Source organism: Podarcis filfolensis, assembly GCF_964270895.1.
Source record: "Podarcis filfolensis genome assembly, chromosome: 3".
Taxonomy (NCBI): Eukaryota; Metazoa; Chordata; class Lepidosauria; order Squamata; family Lacertidae; genus Podarcis; species Podarcis filfolensis.
In genome coordinates, this window is record NC_139606.1 from 83,430,796 (window position 1) to 83,449,971 (window position 19,176).

The 19,176-nt window shown below is 42.4% G+C and overlaps 1 protein-coding gene across 2 annotated transcripts in view; it reads right to left on the bottom strand.

Annotated features, from left to right (window-relative positions):
* The window catches only part of XPO5 (exportin 5), a 36,908-nt gene that overhangs the window by 10,137 nt on the left and 7,595 nt on the right, over positions 1-19,176 (bottom strand). For both annotated transcript variants that reach the window (XM_083604458.1, XM_083604459.1), the window contains exons 6-21: positions 18,955-18,981; positions 18,265-18,450; positions 17,502-17,578; positions 16,552-16,651; positions 15,440-15,523; positions 14,848-14,973; positions 14,269-14,359; positions 13,630-13,758; positions 13,140-13,255; positions 10,491-10,646; positions 9,672-9,713; positions 8,577-8,666; positions 7,115-7,314; positions 6,799-6,898; positions 5,618-5,799; positions 859-959 (exon numbers count right to left, since the gene is read on the bottom strand). In XM_083604458.1, coding sequence (XP_083460584.1) covers positions 859-959; positions 5,618-5,799; positions 6,799-6,898; positions 7,115-7,314; positions 8,577-8,666; positions 9,672-9,713; positions 10,491-10,646; positions 13,140-13,255; positions 13,630-13,758; positions 14,269-14,359; positions 14,848-14,973; positions 15,440-15,523; positions 16,552-16,651; positions 17,502-17,578; positions 18,265-18,450; positions 18,955-18,981 — 1,807 coding nt within the window. The remainder of the gene's footprint in view (positions 1-858; positions 960-5,617; positions 5,800-6,798; positions 6,899-7,114; positions 7,315-8,576; positions 8,667-9,671; positions 9,714-10,490; positions 10,647-13,139; positions 13,256-13,629; positions 13,759-14,268; positions 14,360-14,847; positions 14,974-15,439; positions 15,524-16,551; positions 16,652-17,501; positions 17,579-18,264; positions 18,451-18,954; positions 18,982-19,176) is intronic.

Below are 19,176 nucleotides of genomic sequence, written 5' to 3' on the forward strand. Positions count from 1 at the left end.
CAGGGACACATTCCAGTCACACAAAAGCACTGCAGGCGGAAAAAGTCTTGTGAGGCGTGTGGGCTGTGAGGAGGTCAGAAACGCCCGAAAGGCCATATTAGGCCCCTGGGCCTGAGGTTCCTGACCCTTGGGGTTGAGAGTTAAGATCTGGAAAGCCTCTTGGTGATGGGCCACCAGAAAATGGTGAACCTGTGTGTTATTAGGCCAAAGTACCTGCCAATTCAACCTCAACTGAGCCAGAGGATGGCAAATAAGTCAGCTAGAAATTAAAAAGCCCTTCTCCTGGGCCAGGAACTTCTTTGATCTTGCTAGAAAAACTAGGCAAATCAAAGGCTTAGGACATACCTTGAGTGACACAAGGGAAATGAATTGTTTTAAACTCCAGACTCTGGCTTGTACAGAACAACAAACCACGTTTCATGGGAAGGAAAACAAAATTCTGCTGAGGTCTTTCTCTTGTGTGTGGGCAGCCCAAGAATCAGGGCAGCTCCTTCCTGCTCATGCATGCACCACTAAATCAGTTTAGTATTACTTCCATAGTCATTATATGACATGGTGCCTATTCCTGTTCCCAGCAAAAATCAAGGCAGCAAAAATCTTGCACAAAAAACGTTGCTCTCTCACACATATGGCAGGCAAGCAGACAAGTAGGCAGGAGCTCAACCCTTGGGTAACTACATTTGCCTAAGCCTACTTCAAACTCTTGTTGAGCTAGAGAAATGCAGCATATGGTTGTTTTAAGCAGAATGCCCTTGACTGCAGCTAAGGTAACAATTTCTGCATCTTAAAGAGAACACAGCGGCTGTAAAGATTAACACACAAGGTGTAGAAGTGCAATGAAGAGGAGCAGATACATACCTAGGATGGCATTCTTCTCAACTTCCAGCAGGTCTAAGGCCTTTGCAAAGGTTTCCCCAAACCTGGCCACCATCTCTGGCATATACAGATTGTTATGAGTCCTGGAAGAGAGCAGGATGTTGCACAGTCACAAGTTGTACCTAACAGCAGCAGGAAGCCACCATCATCTTACGAACAGCTCCTGTGTCTGGCGATGAGGAAGGCGAGACCATGCACTTGTGCATGGGATCCCCCTTCCTTACCAATAAAATCGCTATACTCTCTTGGGGACATGGAGAAGTCTCCGCTTTATCACACAGAGGGTACCAGCTGCCCCACACAACAGTTACCCTCTGTTCACCTCACCTCAGCCCTTTGAAATACTGGCTGCAATGACACCATCAAAGGCCACAATCGGAGAGAGGCCTTGGAACCCACAGGCAAATTCTGCTTCTAGCAAACTGCTCTGCACCCGCTGAGCAGCAAAGGAGAGGCCATCCCACCTCTGAAAGACACAAGAGTGCCTCTCCGAGGAGGGATCACAGTCCCTGCAATGGCAGCTGACGCTGGAGGAATATAAAGCTCTTAAGTGATGTGCTTGTATGCTGTAAGCAGCTGTGTGGCAGAGAGATGACCCCCTGAAAAGGAGAACAGCTCTGCATTGTCCACACCACGCTGCCAGGGAGGAGCCTCTGTCCAGCCCCAGATGGCTTCTCTCTTGCCATCAAGGCTATCGCAGGGTCCCTCACCTGCTAGATGTGTCATCTGAGTGGGGGTGGGGTGGGGAGAAGGGTCTCTGTCTCACCTACCTCTCTCCTTTGAGACCACAGACCTCCACTCAGGGCTTCGGCAACTGCACACAGCACAAATTCTGCAGCCAAACGGCCCAACAGCCTCCGCCAACATTGCAATGCCACTGTACCTGCTGCTAGAGGTGATCAACGGTAACTCAGTATCTCCCTCTAGAGCAGCGTTTCCCCCCAAAGTGTGAGGGTACAGGGGTAACAAAGGACTAGGACGTTGGGTGGCAGGGGCAGGCCTCTCAATTGCCCTCCAGAGTCTCATCTTTCATTTTTAGAAGTCTCTAAAGGAAGTCTCTATGCTTGTGAAGACAAAACCTTCCAAGAATGTGATCAAAGTGCAACCAATGCAGCGATGTTTGCCTGAGCTTGCAGACAGCCTGGAACAATAGTTCTGAGGTGTGAACTGCCCATTCATTTCAAGGGGTGCTAACAGAGGCTGCAAGAGAGGAGAAGCATTGTATTATGAAGACTAAGTGACGACGTGTTTTGGCAAAAGCCTGCAAACACTATATAGAGGACTTTATTGTTTAATCATTTGTGCTACCCTGACTATACTAACTGTGAAGAGAATGGGGAAATGCTGCCTTAGAGGTCTTATACATCCCAATATGGCAACCAGAACCCTTTTCACAGCACTGAATGTTAACACTTACAAATATGTTGTTTGCTAAGCCTGGTTTGAAATCTTATTGCTGTAGCTAAGATGGCTTTTGGGTCAGACCCAAACTAAAGTATTTGATCAACATCAGAATAGGAAGCACAGGATGCATGGTTGTGGAGCATGCATAAACCGAGTATGAACGCCACAGCCTGGCCTCTGTAAAATACCATATGCCTTCCTTAAAGTGCAAGGATGAAGCTCTCAGCAGTAAATCAGAGGATCATGAAGATCCCTGCTGGTGAGGCCAGGTGTGCCAAGAATACTGGTAGTCAGTTTCACCTCTGCAGCTTAGTGCTATTGAGGAATACTCTCATTACGTGACTGACGCTAGCTCACAGAGGTCAGTCTTTTGAAGCATATCTTGAAACTAGGCCAATGCTGTTGCATATGCCAAAATAGAATTTTTTTAATACCTACTATCAAAAACTAATGTGGAATAGAATTTAAGATCTGGAAATAGCAGCGAACAGATAGAAAAATTATTCCAAGTTATTCAAAGTTTTATTCATTATGTTATTCATTTAGTGCCCTGTAGATCTCAATGTTCATCTTACTATCTTATGATTTTACCAATGTATGTACTACCACACATTAGGTTTGAAGAAAGACCATTTAACATGTGACACATTAATCAATGCAGGATTTTAACTGGTGTGTTTTAATGTTTCCAGAATGATCCAATGTAATAATTACTAGGACCCTTGAAAGCCAATCTGGATGTGGAGAATGTTTACCAAGGCCACATGAGCATTACGTTTTTTAAAATCCAAGAAAAACAGTGAAAAACCTTTCCCCTCAGCAGAAGCTTGCCCCCATTGCCTTCTGCAGTCCCCATCCCACCCCGCAAACTGCTGCCTATTTACAATGTTTTCCAACATACTCTCCCCATCCCTTTCCCATTCTGCCAGACTGCTCTTTCCCTCTAGGAGTCTGCATTTTAGCAGTATTAGGATGGCCTCCGCAGGCTGATTAGTGAAGTCCTTACATGCCAAATCACTGAACAGTCCCATTGCTGCATACAGGCTAACCTGTTTCATTCACTATTGTGCATAAGGATCTCATGGGACCAGGAGACAGCAGGTGAGCACAAAGGATCTCATGAGATCTCTACAAAAGGAACCATTAGTCTGGTTCAATAATTTCTAACAAAATAAAAACAGCAACAAAACAATAAAAGCTGAAGTGGTTAGGGAAAATGAAGTACCAAAGGGAGTAAAAGGAGGTATTCTGCATTTAATAGGTAACAGAGCAAAACTATATCTATCCAATATGATGCAGATATGAAGCTAATATAACTGTTAAGCATGGATTCCCTAAACAGAAGATTTCCATATATTTAAGCTACTTACATGCTAAGGATATATAATGAATTGTTCATCTTCTCAAGGGCATAGCAGAGAATGTTTAACACACTTAAGTTACCTTTGTGCAGACTGTGAGCTGTATCCACAGCTTTACCTGCCACACACTGAGCGCAAGGCACCATGCAAAACCCCCAAAGAACAAGTGCAACCATTTACTTGACATTCTCATCATCCTGCAAGCTACCATAATTCACAGTAGTGCTGCGATGTGGTCTAAGACAGCATAGGCAAGGGCCTACTCAAGCTTATATTTGACTCCCCTCCCATTTCCTTTTTTAAAAATTTGAATAATTGTGTAAGCTAAGTTCACCTGAGAGCTGTTAACATAAAAAGGTGGAAGCTCTTGGCCTTTTATCACAATAGCATCCAAAAAACTATGTAGTTATGGATTGGCTACCATAAGCTCCATTAGGCAGAAAATTGTGCATTAACTGGTGCCATTGCCATGAAATGCTTGGCAATTCATCCAAGTCAAAGGAAAATATTTATTTAGACAATTCATATGCCACCCTTCGATATAATTATTCCCAGGGTGGATAAAGATAAAAATACAGATTACCATGGTCAAGGCTCAGTATCTCTATTAGATACATTTTTAACTGGTCAGCTAAAGAGCTTCCATGTGGGCTTTACAATAAAATAAAACAAACCCTAATGATTTCACTTCCCATTCCTTGTTTAACTCTCTTTTGATTCTAGTAGATGACATCACCTCCACTGCTAGTCACAAGAGCATATGGTGCTGCCATTATAGATGAGTTCAAAGGCTCACCTAGCCTAGTTTCCTGTCCAAAAGTGCCCATTTACCCTATTTCTCAGAGAAGGCACACAAGAAGCCAGGCAAATAATGTCCTTGTCACAGATCTCCATCTTTTTTGGGGGGGGGGATTGGAAGTAATAACCAGTTTGAGTATCAGAATACACACTGCCATCCATTTTTGTTAGATGTCTGTTGTCTATGGATTTTGAAACCACTTATATACTGTTAGCCACAACAGCTTCAAAGAACATAAAAACACAAGAGGAGCCCTGCTGGATCATACCAACAATCCAACTAGGCTAACATCCTGTTCTCAAAATGGCCAGCCAGAAGCCTATGGGAAACTGAGTGCAAGCAGGACATGAGTGCAACGTTATTCCCCTAACAATTGGTATTCAGAGGCATGTTACCTCCAATACTGAGGGCAGCACATAGTCATCATAGCAAGTAGCTACTAATAGCCTTCTCCTCCATGAAAAATATATAATCTTCAAGAAGACAAAAATGGGGGAGATGGAAATTTCTCGTGGCAATTGCCCCAGAGTGGCTGGATCAACCCAGCCAGATGGACAGGGTATAAATAATATAATAATTATGATTATTAATAAATCTCTCAAATGCTGTTGATAACCCACATATACCATGACTGTCAGGATCGCTCCTTGTTACGGTTTCACAAGTGCTGCCATTTTAGCGATCGGGGAACAGGTCATCACAATGTTCCCCAGACCACCACAAACAACTTCACTGAGTAAGGTTGATTTGCACTCTCCTCTCCAATTTCTATCTTCAGGAAGAGTAAAGAGACCATGCACAACAACAAGGCGTGGAGGCAGCAAGCTGTGTTTTAATTTTATGTTCAATGAAATTTGGGGACATCTCCTCCAATAAGAATTCCCACAAGTAAGTGTGTCGGGCTGTTAACCAGAAGGCTGGTGGTTCAAGCCCACCCAGGGACAGCTGTGAACATGATTCCTGCACTGCAAGGGATTGGACCAGATGACCCTCAGGGGTCCCTTCCAACTCTACAATTCTATGATATGTGCAGGGTAGAACTGGGTTTCTTTCCCCTTATCTACTTCCTTACAAAATTTCAATATGCAAGAGCTGAATTGGCTCCAATGAGGAAACGCACTGCTCAGAGTACATAGCATTTTCACTACGAGACTGTTATCAAGCTGAGCTGACCCACCTTATGAGCGCAAGCAAGTTGTCAAACAGTTTCAGGACCTGCACAGAGCAGGGATTACGGTAGATTGGACTGCCATTAGACATGTACCCAACCACAAATCCTCCAGCCTTCGCCTCTTCCAAGGAAGCAGGCCAACGAGCCCGTTTTATAACGCCCAGAATGGTATACACACAAAAGCTTATCTATAGGGAAACAAACAAAGGAGGAAAGATTCAAAGGGTTAAAGAGAAAGAACAACAAGAGGCCGAAGGAGTCACTTTCCTTGGAACTTCTCAATATAGCTACTAGGTAAGACTGCTTTCTGCCTCTGTGAAAACCTTGGGCATGGGAGAGGGGAAGGAAATCTGGCCCTTCGGGGCTGCCTACTTGGCCCTCGGGAGCCTCCCCAGACCACAGCTCTCACTGACCCTGTTCAGCATCCTCCTTAAGTGGTTTTGCTTAGTTGGATATGTGTCACTGAATGCCGTTTGCTTGTCTGAATGGGCAATGGAAAGATGCACGTGGGGCTGTGTGTATAAAAACCTCTGACAATGGCTTCAATTTATTTATTTGCTTGTTTTATTTCTATACCGCCCTATACCCGAAGGTCTCAAGGAAGGAGATTCCGACTAAACAACAGGAAGAACTTTCTGACAGTAACAGCTGTTAAAACAGTGGAGCAGACTCCCTCGGGACGTTGTGGACTCTCTTTCACTGGAGGTTTTTAAGCAGAGGCTGGATGGCCATCTGTCATGTATGTTCTTGTTGAGATTCCTGCATTGCAGGGAGCTGGACTAGATGACCCTTGGGATCCCTTCCAACTCTACAGTTCTAGGATTCTATGACTTTTATGTAGCTGTACAGCAGAAACCATCTGCTATTTGACTGCTTTTGGTAGTTCAGGATTAAAACAAGAAACAAAACTAGCTGTTGGTTAGGCCATGTCACTTATAAATTCCTTTGTAGGAGGTCCAGGCAAAACAATATAGATAAAAGAGGCAGAAAAAAACCCACTCTAGCTCTCATTCTCGAAAATGTTCCAGATCCCAGATGTTTCAGCTTTTCTTTTTTCCCAGAGATGATATATGCTCAAAAAGTCCTTTATGAAATAGCAAAGACTACGCATCTACTGAGCAAGGAGAAATATTCCAGAAAACAGCTAAATCCCCCTTCTCTAAGGTTCATGCTTAATAACTACTTACTCTAGAACGGTTTAGGCCACAGGGATCGTCCATGGCTGGGTCTGTAAGTTTATTATCAGCACCAACATAGCGGACAAACTCTTCAGGATTCGTCAGGACTCTTAACAGAAAGAGAAAGAGAGGAAGAAGTCAGATTCAGCTTGAGAGCTGTGTAAGATTATGTTGCCAATGGTTAGCATGCTGAATCTCATGATCTGGATTGCTGGTGTGATTCTTGTACAGGATATTATTAAACCTTACAGCCTAGCACTGTAATTCCCGCCCCCCCCCCCCCCGCTGTACTACATTAGAGAAAGAACGGAGGAAGTCCTTGCACCTCCTCATTTCTTCAGACAGCCACAAGTTTGTGACAGGAGACATGAGTTCTTCCAAGAAAATCTTCTGCCGTGGGTAGTCCTTAAACTGGTTGCTGACGAGGACTAGGGCTTCCATGAGAGCACACTTCTCCATCTGGGTCAGGAGTAGCTCATTGGAGAGCAGCTGCTTTACATGGTTATACAGCATGTCAAAGTTTGGCTAGAAGAAACAGATTCAAGCAAAGGTCAGTCAACTGACAGAATCACACGAGACTAGACTTCTTGAATACATGCGGAATTCCTACACAGACTATTTGGTGGGAGACTGCTTTTGTTCGAGGCAACGCCATGCATTATTTGATTTAACGTTTGTATCCCGCTTTCCCAGCAACAAATGTTCAGCTCAAAGTTGCTCGCAATAATCACAGTAGCATTAAAAAGACAACCAATATTGCAATCACTACAATATCAAACGCAATGGCTATAAATAAAGCAAATAAAGCAAACAACGGCAATGAATTGATCAAAACAATTAATACAATTCAATAACGTAATAGTAACTCATTGTATTGCCAGGATACTTCCTAAGCACATGGAACCTTATTCCAGAACAAAAAATGGATTAGCTGTGCCAGGGATGCTAACTTGAATAAAATACTGGGAAGGGGGCACATACTATTTGAATGGCAATGCCCATCAATTTGGAGGGAACGGCCCCCTCTAATATTTTATGGGGGGGAAGGGATCTTGGCCCCTAGGAGTTGGCTCCTTTGAGCTGTGCCCTGTTGGTTATGGCATCTGCAGAAACCACAGCATTTCCAGCACCAAACAGTTAACATATGGAAAAAAACAATTAGGTTTCCCAGATGCATATGCACTGGTGCCTAAAAATACGTGTACAATTGTGAATGGGATGTTTACACATTTGCTATGGAAACCACCCAGTATTTTTCACCTCACTATGCGTGAAGCTGTATTCAGTTGCTGCTTTAGGTTTTTAGCTCTTGTATCCATAAACTGAATCTTATATATACTCCACAGCTATGTTTTCCAGCCTCTACCACAAGGACTTCTCTCTTCTGTGACTAATAATAATATTAATTTATACTCTGCCAATCTTGCTGGGTTCCCCCAGCCACTCTAGGCACCTTCCAGCATTTATAAAAACACAGTAAAACGTCAAATATAAAAAACTTCCCGATACAGGGATACCTTCAGATGTCTTCTAAAGGTCTGTAGTTCTTTATCTCCTTGAGATTGGATGGGAGGGCATTCCACAGGGAGGACGCCACTGCTGAGAAGGCCCTCGTGGTTGAAACAATCAAGATTGACTACCAAACATTAACAACCACACATAGAACAAACACAGGAGCTTTAAACCACAAGGGGAATAACGAAAGCATACACACACACACACACACCGCTCCGGCCCACAACACACACCAAGTAGCTCCATGACATATAGAAAATTCAATAAAGTACCAGGACAAGCTGAGGGTAATCCCGGCACATCTTGATTATTGAGGAACAGGCATGCCTTCTCACATTCTTCACTGCACGGGTCCTTGGGGCCTAGGAGAATCAGTCAATAAAGCTTGAGGATTGCATTTGGCTCTGTAAATTTTAACAGAATCAGCTGTTGGTCATGCTTAGAACCACAGAGTTGGAAGGGACCGCAGGGGTCATCTAGCCCAACCCCATGCAATACAGCACGATCAGTAGCTTTTTTGTAGGTATTAAACAAAAAATTACCACCCCAAGTCAAAAGCCCTCTTAAAACAGAAGCGTTTTCAGCACCTGTCAAAAGGACAGTCAAAACTCAACACAACAAGCCACCCTGGGCAGGCTAAAGGCACAGGCACCCCATCGCAAGACCACTTGACTTTCTAATGCTGATTGAACCCTTAACAGCAAGCCTCTGGTGACCATAAATCCCAAGGTGTGGGAGAGGTATGCAGGAACATCTGCACAATATTTTCTGCTTTGGCTAGTTACAAGGAGGGATAAAGAGTTGCACAGCACTGAAATCTCACCCCTCCCCACCCCTGGGTAACTGGAAATGTTGCTCAGTCACCATTCTGCTGCTGATATTTTATTTGGCTTTGCTGACCCATTCATTTTCAAACCTACCTTTACAGTCATATGGGCTGAAGACTTAGACTTGCTTTTTTTTTTTTAAGTGAAAGCTGATATTCTGAGGAAACCGAATTCTGTACCTAATGTAAGATTCTGTAACACTTGCTCAGAATTGTGGAATACACAACCTTTTGTTATGATTCTCCATCCCCCCCAACACTGTTTAAATGCTTCATATAAGCATTGCTTATGTGGCATGGATGCAGTTGCTTATCAATCACATCCATGTCAACTGCCTCCATAGAGAACTAGTGAAAGACGTGTGTGGTCAGTACTGAAATGTACTTCCCCCAAAGGTCCCGTGAAAGAACTGGTATCCAATAATTTATATATAGAATTTTAGTCTATAGTGCCATTATTGCATATAAGCATGCTACTTTGCTATGTGGAAGTTTAATCCATGCACCTATACATTGTACAGTATGGCCAAAATTATCTTACCTTACTTTCTTCTACAACTTCAAAGGTAACAGAGGCAAAGAGCTATGGGAACAAGAACAAAAGCCACATATCAATGGTTCGTGCTTTTGAATGTGCTGCATACCAGTCACTAGTCTATGAATAGCTGTTCCAAGTCCACGAAAATGTCTTTATCAGAGAAAAGTTTCCTCTTTTCTATTTCAACACAAGACAAGGATTCCATCAGGTAGGAGGAGGTATCCCTTAATAGTGACAAGACCAGCACTGTGTTCAGATCTTGAACATATTTTACCCAGGGAATTAAGTGTATCACAGTTCTTCAGTGTTCTCCATTTTGAAAACTGAGGGGTCACCTGTAAGCATGAAGGTAGACTAGCAGTAGTACAGAATCAAGTACCAAACCTCACCAGCTACTAGAAGCAACACAATCTCTCCTTGAACTTCTAATATTTAAAAGAAACAACCATATATTTTCTAAGTATGTCTCTGCAATGTACATATACATAGACACATATAAATAGATGTAAACACACACACATATGTACATATATGTACGTACAATACATACGTATATCTGATACACACATGCACAAACTTTAAAATTCAGCCACATTATTTGGGGGGGGGTGTTCTTTAGTCCACCAGAAAAACTTGGCATGCTGGATATGGGTCACCCCAACAACAAAAATTGTCCCTCCTAGGGCATCTATTCTCTAGAATGATCAGAGAAAAATGTTTAGCCTCCCTAGATCTATCCTATGAAACGTTTACAGGTAAGGATCTACACGGTATCACTTTTAAAAGCCTCATCATATTAACAAGATAAGATACAGGGCTTGCCTTTGAAAGAACATCTGGCAGGTATTCTGGCCTGTAAGTGACAAATGGAAAGAGTGCCGAAACGTTAGAAAGGACACAGGACAGGATGAGGGGATCCTTTGTTTCGTAGTTGAGGACAAGTTGTAGCAGTTCTATGCCATCGGATACTGGGATCTCCTAGGAGAAGAGAAGAATTCAACAATGTTCAATGCACTCTGGCTTTGTAGAATGTCACTATTTCTTTCTCAGGCAAATCCAAGGCAGGCTGCCTGTACCTTTAGCTGAAATGTGACAAACATAATACTTGCAAAAATGCCACATTAGCCTATTAACAAGTTTATATGAAAAGTATTATTCAACAGAAAGCATAACAAATTAACACAAAGGCATTTCAAGCCATGAGTGGGAGTTAAAAATGACTAGCCAATGATGTGATAGAAGTTCGAACCAGTGGTTGTCTAGGCTCATTATATACAGGGAACTTATCATTTCCTTTTCTGTAGAGCTTTTGGTGACATACTTGCACAAAGTCAAAAGCATTTAGCAATATCAGCACAGCTACTGGCATACTGAATCGTTTATAGTCTCTTGTTCAACTTTTACCATCACAGTAGAGAGCGAGTCTCATGGATTCACTATTTGGGATCTGTGCAAGTTCTAATACAGAATCTACCCCCATCTGAGCACTTTCCAGAATAGCAAAGACACATTTTGAGAAGAATTACTTTACCCGGTCAGACAGAAGTCACAATCACAAAACATCAACATTGTGACGACTGCATTTGAAATTAGTGACACGTGTTCCTGCTCGTTTTTAAACTGGCTGCAGAAGTGCCCATCACCAAGTTCAATTCACACACTATATTGATAATGTATGAATATTCTGCAACATTTGATCCCACAAAAGCAGCTCCAACAGAAGGGGATGTGGGAATGGAAATATTCATCTGAGGTAGAACTTCCATCCAATTTCAGAGGCAGAGGAACCAAAACATAGGCACGGGGGAGAAGTTTTATAGCAGCAACCACGCTGTAAAAGCATTGTGTGAATTAAGTCTTAGTTTTATTGTTCAAGTTCTACTGCTGGAAGCCTTTAAGTATGGCAAAATAATGTCAGGAAAAATGTAACCACATAATTATACATTTATCACATTTACATTCTACCTTTCCTCCAAAGACCTCAAGGTGGCATACATGGAACTCCCCACTTTCCACATACCGTGGTACCTTGGTTCTTGAACTTAATCCGTTCCTGGAGTCCATTCGACTTCCAAAACGTTTGAAAACCAAGGTGTGGCTTCCAATTGGCTACAGGAGCTTCCTGCACTCAACCGGAAGCAGCATTGGACATTTGGCTTCTGAAAAATGTTCGCAAACTGGAACATTTACTTCCGGATTTGCAGTGTTCGGGAGCCAATTTGTTCGACAACTATTATAATATGAATTAAAGGTTTTATTCTGTGAAAGATTGGGAAAGAAAAGAGGCTCTCTTTGTGACGCAGCAAGAAATGTGACCCGATATGGACAGGCAGACCTTTGCTGCACGATATATGGTCTTAGGGAGGAAGAGCCGTGGATCAGGCTGGGATCGTAAATTTGAAAGGGTTGTTATCCTCCTGGAGAGACTAATTTATGAGGCAGCGGGTCTGGAAAGTTAATGAGCAGACATTTAGACTGTATTTCATCGGAGTGGCAAGATGGCGAATGTCTGCTCGAATGAACGCCTGGACTATTGGATTTCTGTGAGAGATCTACGAGAGAGCATTACAAAGCCCACACAGAGATATAAATAAGACTGTTTCTTTCAATCCACTTGTGGAGAGAACTCGGAGGTGACTGAAAAGGAAAATGAGTAACGACAAAGAGTTGAGAAGATGGGACTGAAAACATCATTGTAAACATGAAAGCAGCAGAAATACAGATGATTGGACTCCTGCCGATCGCGAAGCATGGGTACCCCCCAAAAAATTTATAATTAGGAAAACATTTGGACTTTATGATGTGTATTGATACAATTTGGACTAATTGGTATGATATGTTTAATTTGGTAAATGGAAACTTAATAAAAATTATTTTTTTAAAAAAAAAATTGTTCGGCAACTAAACCATTAGAGAACCAGGGTACCACTGTATTTTATCCTTGCAACAATCCTGTGAAGTAGGTCAATCTGAGACAGTCTGACATTCTAACCCAAGGGTGTGGCAGGAGATGATAGCAAGTGTGGCGGAAAGATTCAAGGGCAATCAAAGAAACATTTAAAGTTCTTATGTAGCTGCATTGTTGTATACTTTCTGGATGTCTCATGATTATGTTATAAAGTAGTTGTGCTCTATGTTATAAATCAAGTGCTGCTAGGAGTTGCTTCTTTTTCTTTTCCAATATATTTCTTATTAATAAAAGAGTTGATGTGGTGCCAGCAATTTTTTATTCTGAAAGTGTGGCCCAGAGGAAAAAGTTTGAGAACCACTGTTCTAACCACTACATCACATTGGCTCTTTTGCTCTTCATAAAAATAGCAGAGCTTGAAAGACTTCCTTAAGCTAGTATTTTCCAAATATTATGTGCTACTGTGGTCAAGTTAGCATCCCCACTCCATGCTCTTCAAGAAACACTGTTGTCACAGCAAGCCAACCGAGGCAGGAAAAAAATGAAACATCAAGACTACATACGTCCTTTTCCATGAACCGGAACATCGGGCTAACGACACTCTCCAAGAAAAAGGTCATAGCATCCCATTGCACAAAAGAAACTGAAAAGATGGAGCAGAGGCCTTCACCAGTTTTAGCTATAAGATGAAGAAAAAGGAAAGCATTAGAACACTTCCAGATTTGTAGCAGTGCAGGCCTCTCTCTTTGGACAAGAATTTACTTTCCTACACCAGTGTAAAAAGTTCTCAAAAGTCTTGCCCTATGAACCCCCCGCCCAAATCCAGTTGTTTGGTAGCCTGTTTACAAGCTGTTTTTACTAAAAAATGAGCTTACAAATTTAAGAGCAGGGTCTGCGTTTCAACCAATATCAGGTACTAACCCCTTGCCCTCCAGCTGGAAGGCCTAGGCTGGAAAAAATAATGAGGAACTGTTTGGGTGAGGAAAAGGTAAAGCAAAATGTCCACCACTGCTGGAGACCAAGCTTACTTCCCCTCCCATTAAGGAAACTTACAGTTCACGGGTCCAATATCAACCGGAGTGGACAGCTGATATTTCAGCCATTCTCCAGCCATCTGGAAGCCAGTTCGAGGGTCCAAGCGACATGCCATCCTTATCACCTCTCCCTGTTGTGCACGGAAAGCTGCCAAGGAAATTACACATGAAAGGCTTGGTTTCAAAATGCTTTTAAATTAGAGGGGCACCTACTGCTACAGCTCAAATAATCTAGTCATGTAAAAGGCAGCAGTAATCGCCATGAGGGGTGTCCAGGTGGCAGCTGCTTTTGCTTGCTCACTTCAACAATTGAACATTAAGTCAGATGAAGGAAGATTTGGGATGCAGACACCTGAAGGAAGCATACAATCAGGGCATGAAGGCAATAGATTGTGCTCCAGCAACTAGGATCCAGAGGAATATTGCTTCTGAACCCAGAGGGCCCACTTATCTACCATGGCTAATAATTGTTGATATACTTTCATGAACGGTTTTGACTGAAGGCATGTGGGGACCTTTCACACTGAAGCATCTCCTTCTGCTCTCAAATGGCCCATTCTGAGATTCTGTTATTGCCATTTCAAACTGAAGAGCATAGGGGAAAACTTCCAAGTTATCCTGCAAAGAGATGGGTTTTACTAGAACAAAGGTAACTTACAGTTGAAGAAGCAATTAAAGTCTTCATCACTGTCAAAGTCGAAGTGAGAATATTTACAACTGGGGCTGTCTGTCTTGGAAGGAAACCCCACCTGCAAAAAGAAGGGGTGTCAGATTCAAGAGATTGAGTGGAAAAATAGTAATTTCACAGAACTCTCCCGCTGGCAGAATTCTCATGTGTGTTGCAGCAAAACATTTTCAAGAACTCAGCTTGTTGAGCCACACAAATTTCAACTAGAATATAACTATGCAAGTGGCCTTATGGTATCTACTTAGGTTTTTAATCTAGAATAAGTTTAAGCAGCAAGACTTCTAGGGGGCTGTCATTTCAGAATAAAAAATCATGGAGGGGGGAATAGGTTGTCCCTTTGGGACATAATCTGCACTAACCGAAAGGGGGCATAAATTGTTATTGTTCTGCCTTCTGGCTGAATCAAAATATCCAGTGAGGGGAGATGATGGCAGAGACCTCCACCAGCATACCAGCAGCCTTCCAACTATTTCAAGATTGCCGCTCCACACTTGGAAAACCAAAGGTCTTAAGAACACTCTAGAATTAAAGACTCTCATGGCACCATACCTTCACAAGATTAGTCATAGATGCTCGCAGGTATTTTGGAATCATAGCCAACAACAGAGGATCACGTGACAGGACTTCGTGCCGAAAAAGAGCTCCCCATGTGATCTGGGTGGAAGAGCGTAGGAACTAGGGGAAAAACAAGGAATCAATCAAATGACAATAGTGATCCACACTGATCCTCTCAAGCTTAGGCACTGGTAAATACTCCCAAGCTCAGCTGAAACCAAGCAGCAATTACTTCCAACAAACACATGCCAAAACAACTGAAACTTTTGTTCAACACACACACCACCGTTTGCTACTGCAAGCTGGATCTTCATGAATGCTGGATGGCAGGAAAGAGCATGCCACATCACTTGACAGATTTTCAGAGAAGGAAAGGATACAAGTATGCAATAGTTACTATCCTGAGTTACATAAACAGATCAAATCAGCACTGAGAACGCAGTGTTTAAGGTTAAGTGCCATGCTGCTGACAACAAAGCCTTTCTTCCATTGAGAAAGGCACCTAAAACATTTTCAGTACACAGGCACAGAGCACAAATGGCTGTTTCTATACACAAGAGGTTGGAAAACCTTCCCCTTTACCTACCTGGCTGGGGTGGGTTGTGAAAGCTAGAAATGACTCGAGGTATTTTCCAAGGTTGACAGGTGTTTCCACATCTGAATCAGAGCCCTGTTGAGAGGGGAGGCAAACTTCAAAGGTGGATTCAGATGACAAGCTGCCACATGGCAGCTGCAGAAAAACTAGTATGGCATAGTGCAGAGCTTTCCAAACTTTTCATGTTGGTGACACACTTTTCAGACATGCATTATTTTGCAACACAGTAATTCAGTTTTACTATTAAACTGGAGGTTAAACTTGTCAATTTGCATTTCTTAGTACAGAAAGTGTTCATCTGATGTGTAGAGATCTTTCCTATTCTAATTAATTCAAGAGGGTCCTGGAAGCTTCTCTGTGTGAAAGAAACAAGCAGAAGGTTCATGATGTTTCAGTTATTCCTTCAGAGAAGCTGAGTGCAGCTGGCTTAAACTCGTTCTGTTATCTTTTCTGTCAAGGTCATGATGACTATAATAGTAAGGCCAGAAGGAGCCTGGATCTCTCTTTCTGTCTCTCTTTCCTTCTGGTGTGGTGTTCTGTATATAGTGTTAAGGTTTAGACTTATTGTAAGTTATTATAAGTTTAAGTCAAATCTGCTGCAACTGGACTTCTTATGGACAGTGCCAATCCCCAATGTATTTGATTTGTGACCTTTATGCTTATTTACCTTCAGTAGCAGTAAAGATCTGCTGGATGAAATACAATTGCCTCTGGTCTATTTTTTGAGAATCCTGCAATGTGTTTAAGTTTTTACTCTGCTAACTATATGTTGGAGTTCTGCTCAGGATCAATACTGAGTAGAATTCCATGCTAAAACTAACCCCTTTTCAGCCCCGGGAGGAGCACAGGGAGCATTCATGTGACACGGCTATACACGGAAGCCAACACACTAATGTGTCACGACACACAATTTGGAAAGCTCTGGTGTAGTGGTTGGCATGTCAAACTAGGACCTGGGAGAACAGGGTTCAAATTTCCACTCAGCTATGAAGTGCACTGGAAAGAGATGGGAACTGTATAGAGCAGTTCAACCTGGGGCATGAGATTATGTAACAGTCACTGAATAACAGTTTTGGAAAACTGCTTTGTGATGGAAAACTCACCACCAATGCATACAGCTGACTACCCAAAGAACACAAGACTTGGCAAAGTCTCTTTAAGAAAACATAGTGCTTCTCTACTAGGCCTTCACCATCTGCTGTCCTGAAAAGTACAAATAAAGCAGAAGTCATGTATTACTATGGAATACTGTAAACATCAGTTTATGGATTTAACTTAAGTAGTATGAAACTTGAACAAGAAACCTTACTGGATTAAGTACCACATGTATCAACTCTGTCAATTTTTATACAGGGTAGGACACGAAGGAGGACACTGGAAGCAAATAACTATCTTAACTGAACTGATCTTCTGACAAGACAACATGCTTCAGGAGGGAAGGTGTGACCATTACTACACCAAAAAGGAATGGGTGGAAATTGTCACAAGGCAATTTTATCACATCAATTTTCAGCACCTGTGCATAGCGAAAGAAACACCTAGCATCCAGTGGCCTAGTCTGATGTGGAAAATGCCAACTCACATCATTCTAACAAAATCACCTTGAGATCAATGGCAACATGTGACTCACATCTCAAGTGGTGACTGCTGTGGGTGATATCCAAAAGTGATGTCCTGCTTAAGTAATGGGCTCTGCTTGTGTAAAATGGGACTTCTCCTTCCTCTCATTTGCACTGCAGCCTCCTCAGCACACTCAAAATCCACCTGAGGGTTTGGGGGCACTCTCTATCAATCTGGACTTATGGATCATGGCCAGAATAGGAGGCATTCTATGGTGTGCTCCTGGTACCTTCGTCCTCTCTATCAATCTGGACTTATGGATCATGGCCAGAATAGGAGGCATTCTATGGTGTGCTCCTGGTACCTTTGTCCAACTCTTGAGCCACCGGCTAAGACTTATGAGCTCCACAATCTATTTTGTGCTAAAACTAAGAGCAGTTTCTTTCCCTTGGGAAGTCATCATGCGCTCACAGAAGCGGATGATATTACTCACTGGGCGGCAGAGAAGATGTAGTGCATGGCAACATCCCCAAACAAAACCATCAAGGGCTTGCGATCATCCAGTTTCCCCTGAGCAGAAAACAAAGGAGAGCTTTGTCACAACATACGAAATTAGCTCTTCGGCATCAACTAGCAGCTGCCAGTTCATTAGTTACCACTTATACTACATGTCAGCTTTCTTTACAGATGTGACCAATAGAAAGCACAAATGCTGCTACAGGTTAATGTGGGACAGGAAATGGAGCAATGACTCATCCAGTGCTCAAAGGGCAGATGACAGCTATCATACTGCAGAATTCCTTCTCCCTGAACAACATGGCCCTCAAATCAAAGAGGGATAATTACCATATTTTTTGCTCTATAAGACTCACTTTTTCCCTCCTAAAAAGTAAGGGGAAATGTGTGTGCATCTTATAGAGCGAATGCAGGCTGCGCAGCTATCACAGAAACCAGAACAGCAAGAGGGATTGCTGCTTTCACTGTGCAGCGATCCCTCTTGCTGTTCTGGCTTCTGAGATTCAGAATATTTGTTTCCTTGTTTTCCTCCTCCAAAAACTAGGTGCGTCTTGTGGTCTGGTGCGTCTTATAGAGAGAAAAATATGGTAATTGCAGTGCAGAACGGGACAGGACAAAATCCTCAGTAGGCAAGATATAACTTTGTGGCCTTACCCTACTCATTCCTGGATTATATCCATAGATATATTCATACCAAAACAACAACAACACCTTGAAGGGGACAGAAAAGAGAAACTCACTTTTCTGCTGACCACGATCAAGAGACACTCTGCTGCTCCCACTTGAAGTTCTGGCTCATTCAAGAGCAGACATAGCATCTCTAGCAGCTTGCAGTTATCTGCTGTGATGTGGCTCATAGCCACCCAGTCAATGTAGCCGGCCAGAGTATTGAGTGCTGCTATCCCTACTCGACAACTTGCTTGTGCCTGTGAACAGAAAGTAATTGAGAGGTTATAAACAGTCAATACTGGATTCTGCAATCTACTTCATACAGTCCCAAAAGAACAATAATACTTTGGCATCATTGACAGCAGATCCTATAGAAAGGTTAAGATAAACAGCTTTTTTTTTTACACTAAGTTTTGGTGCTGATGGAAGTCATTAAGTATCATGAGAAACTTATTTCTCCTATGGATACAGAGGAACTAAGTAGAAATAAAGTTGACGCAGCTCTACGAAAGTTTCCCAGCATGCTTGTGAAAGTTAGTTTGGAAAAATTGGTTTAGGATGAATGGGTTCTCCTTCTACCTCTGTCATTACTCTCTCCACAAATAAAATGAGCAGTTTCTCCATATTTTTCACAATTACTCCATCAAAGGTAACTGCTAACTTATATGGGACAACTACAGTTCAGCAACAGACTGCTAGCTCAGCACAATGAACAGCGGGGGGGGGGGGGGAATGTGCCTCTTTGTTCTGGCTCCACTCACTTTTGATTCCTGTGTTGGATCCATTTTCTGGAAAAGAGAATAAGGAATGAATGAGCTACTGACATGTACATGGCTTCTCACTACTAATTCCCACCCCATCATTATTATCGTCTATATTCTTCTTAAATGAAACAAGTTGAACAGCCCAACTACTACCACATTTCAAGTTCATTTGTTTCTACTTTGAGAGGTAGATCACAAAATCAAGTATATTGCAATAGC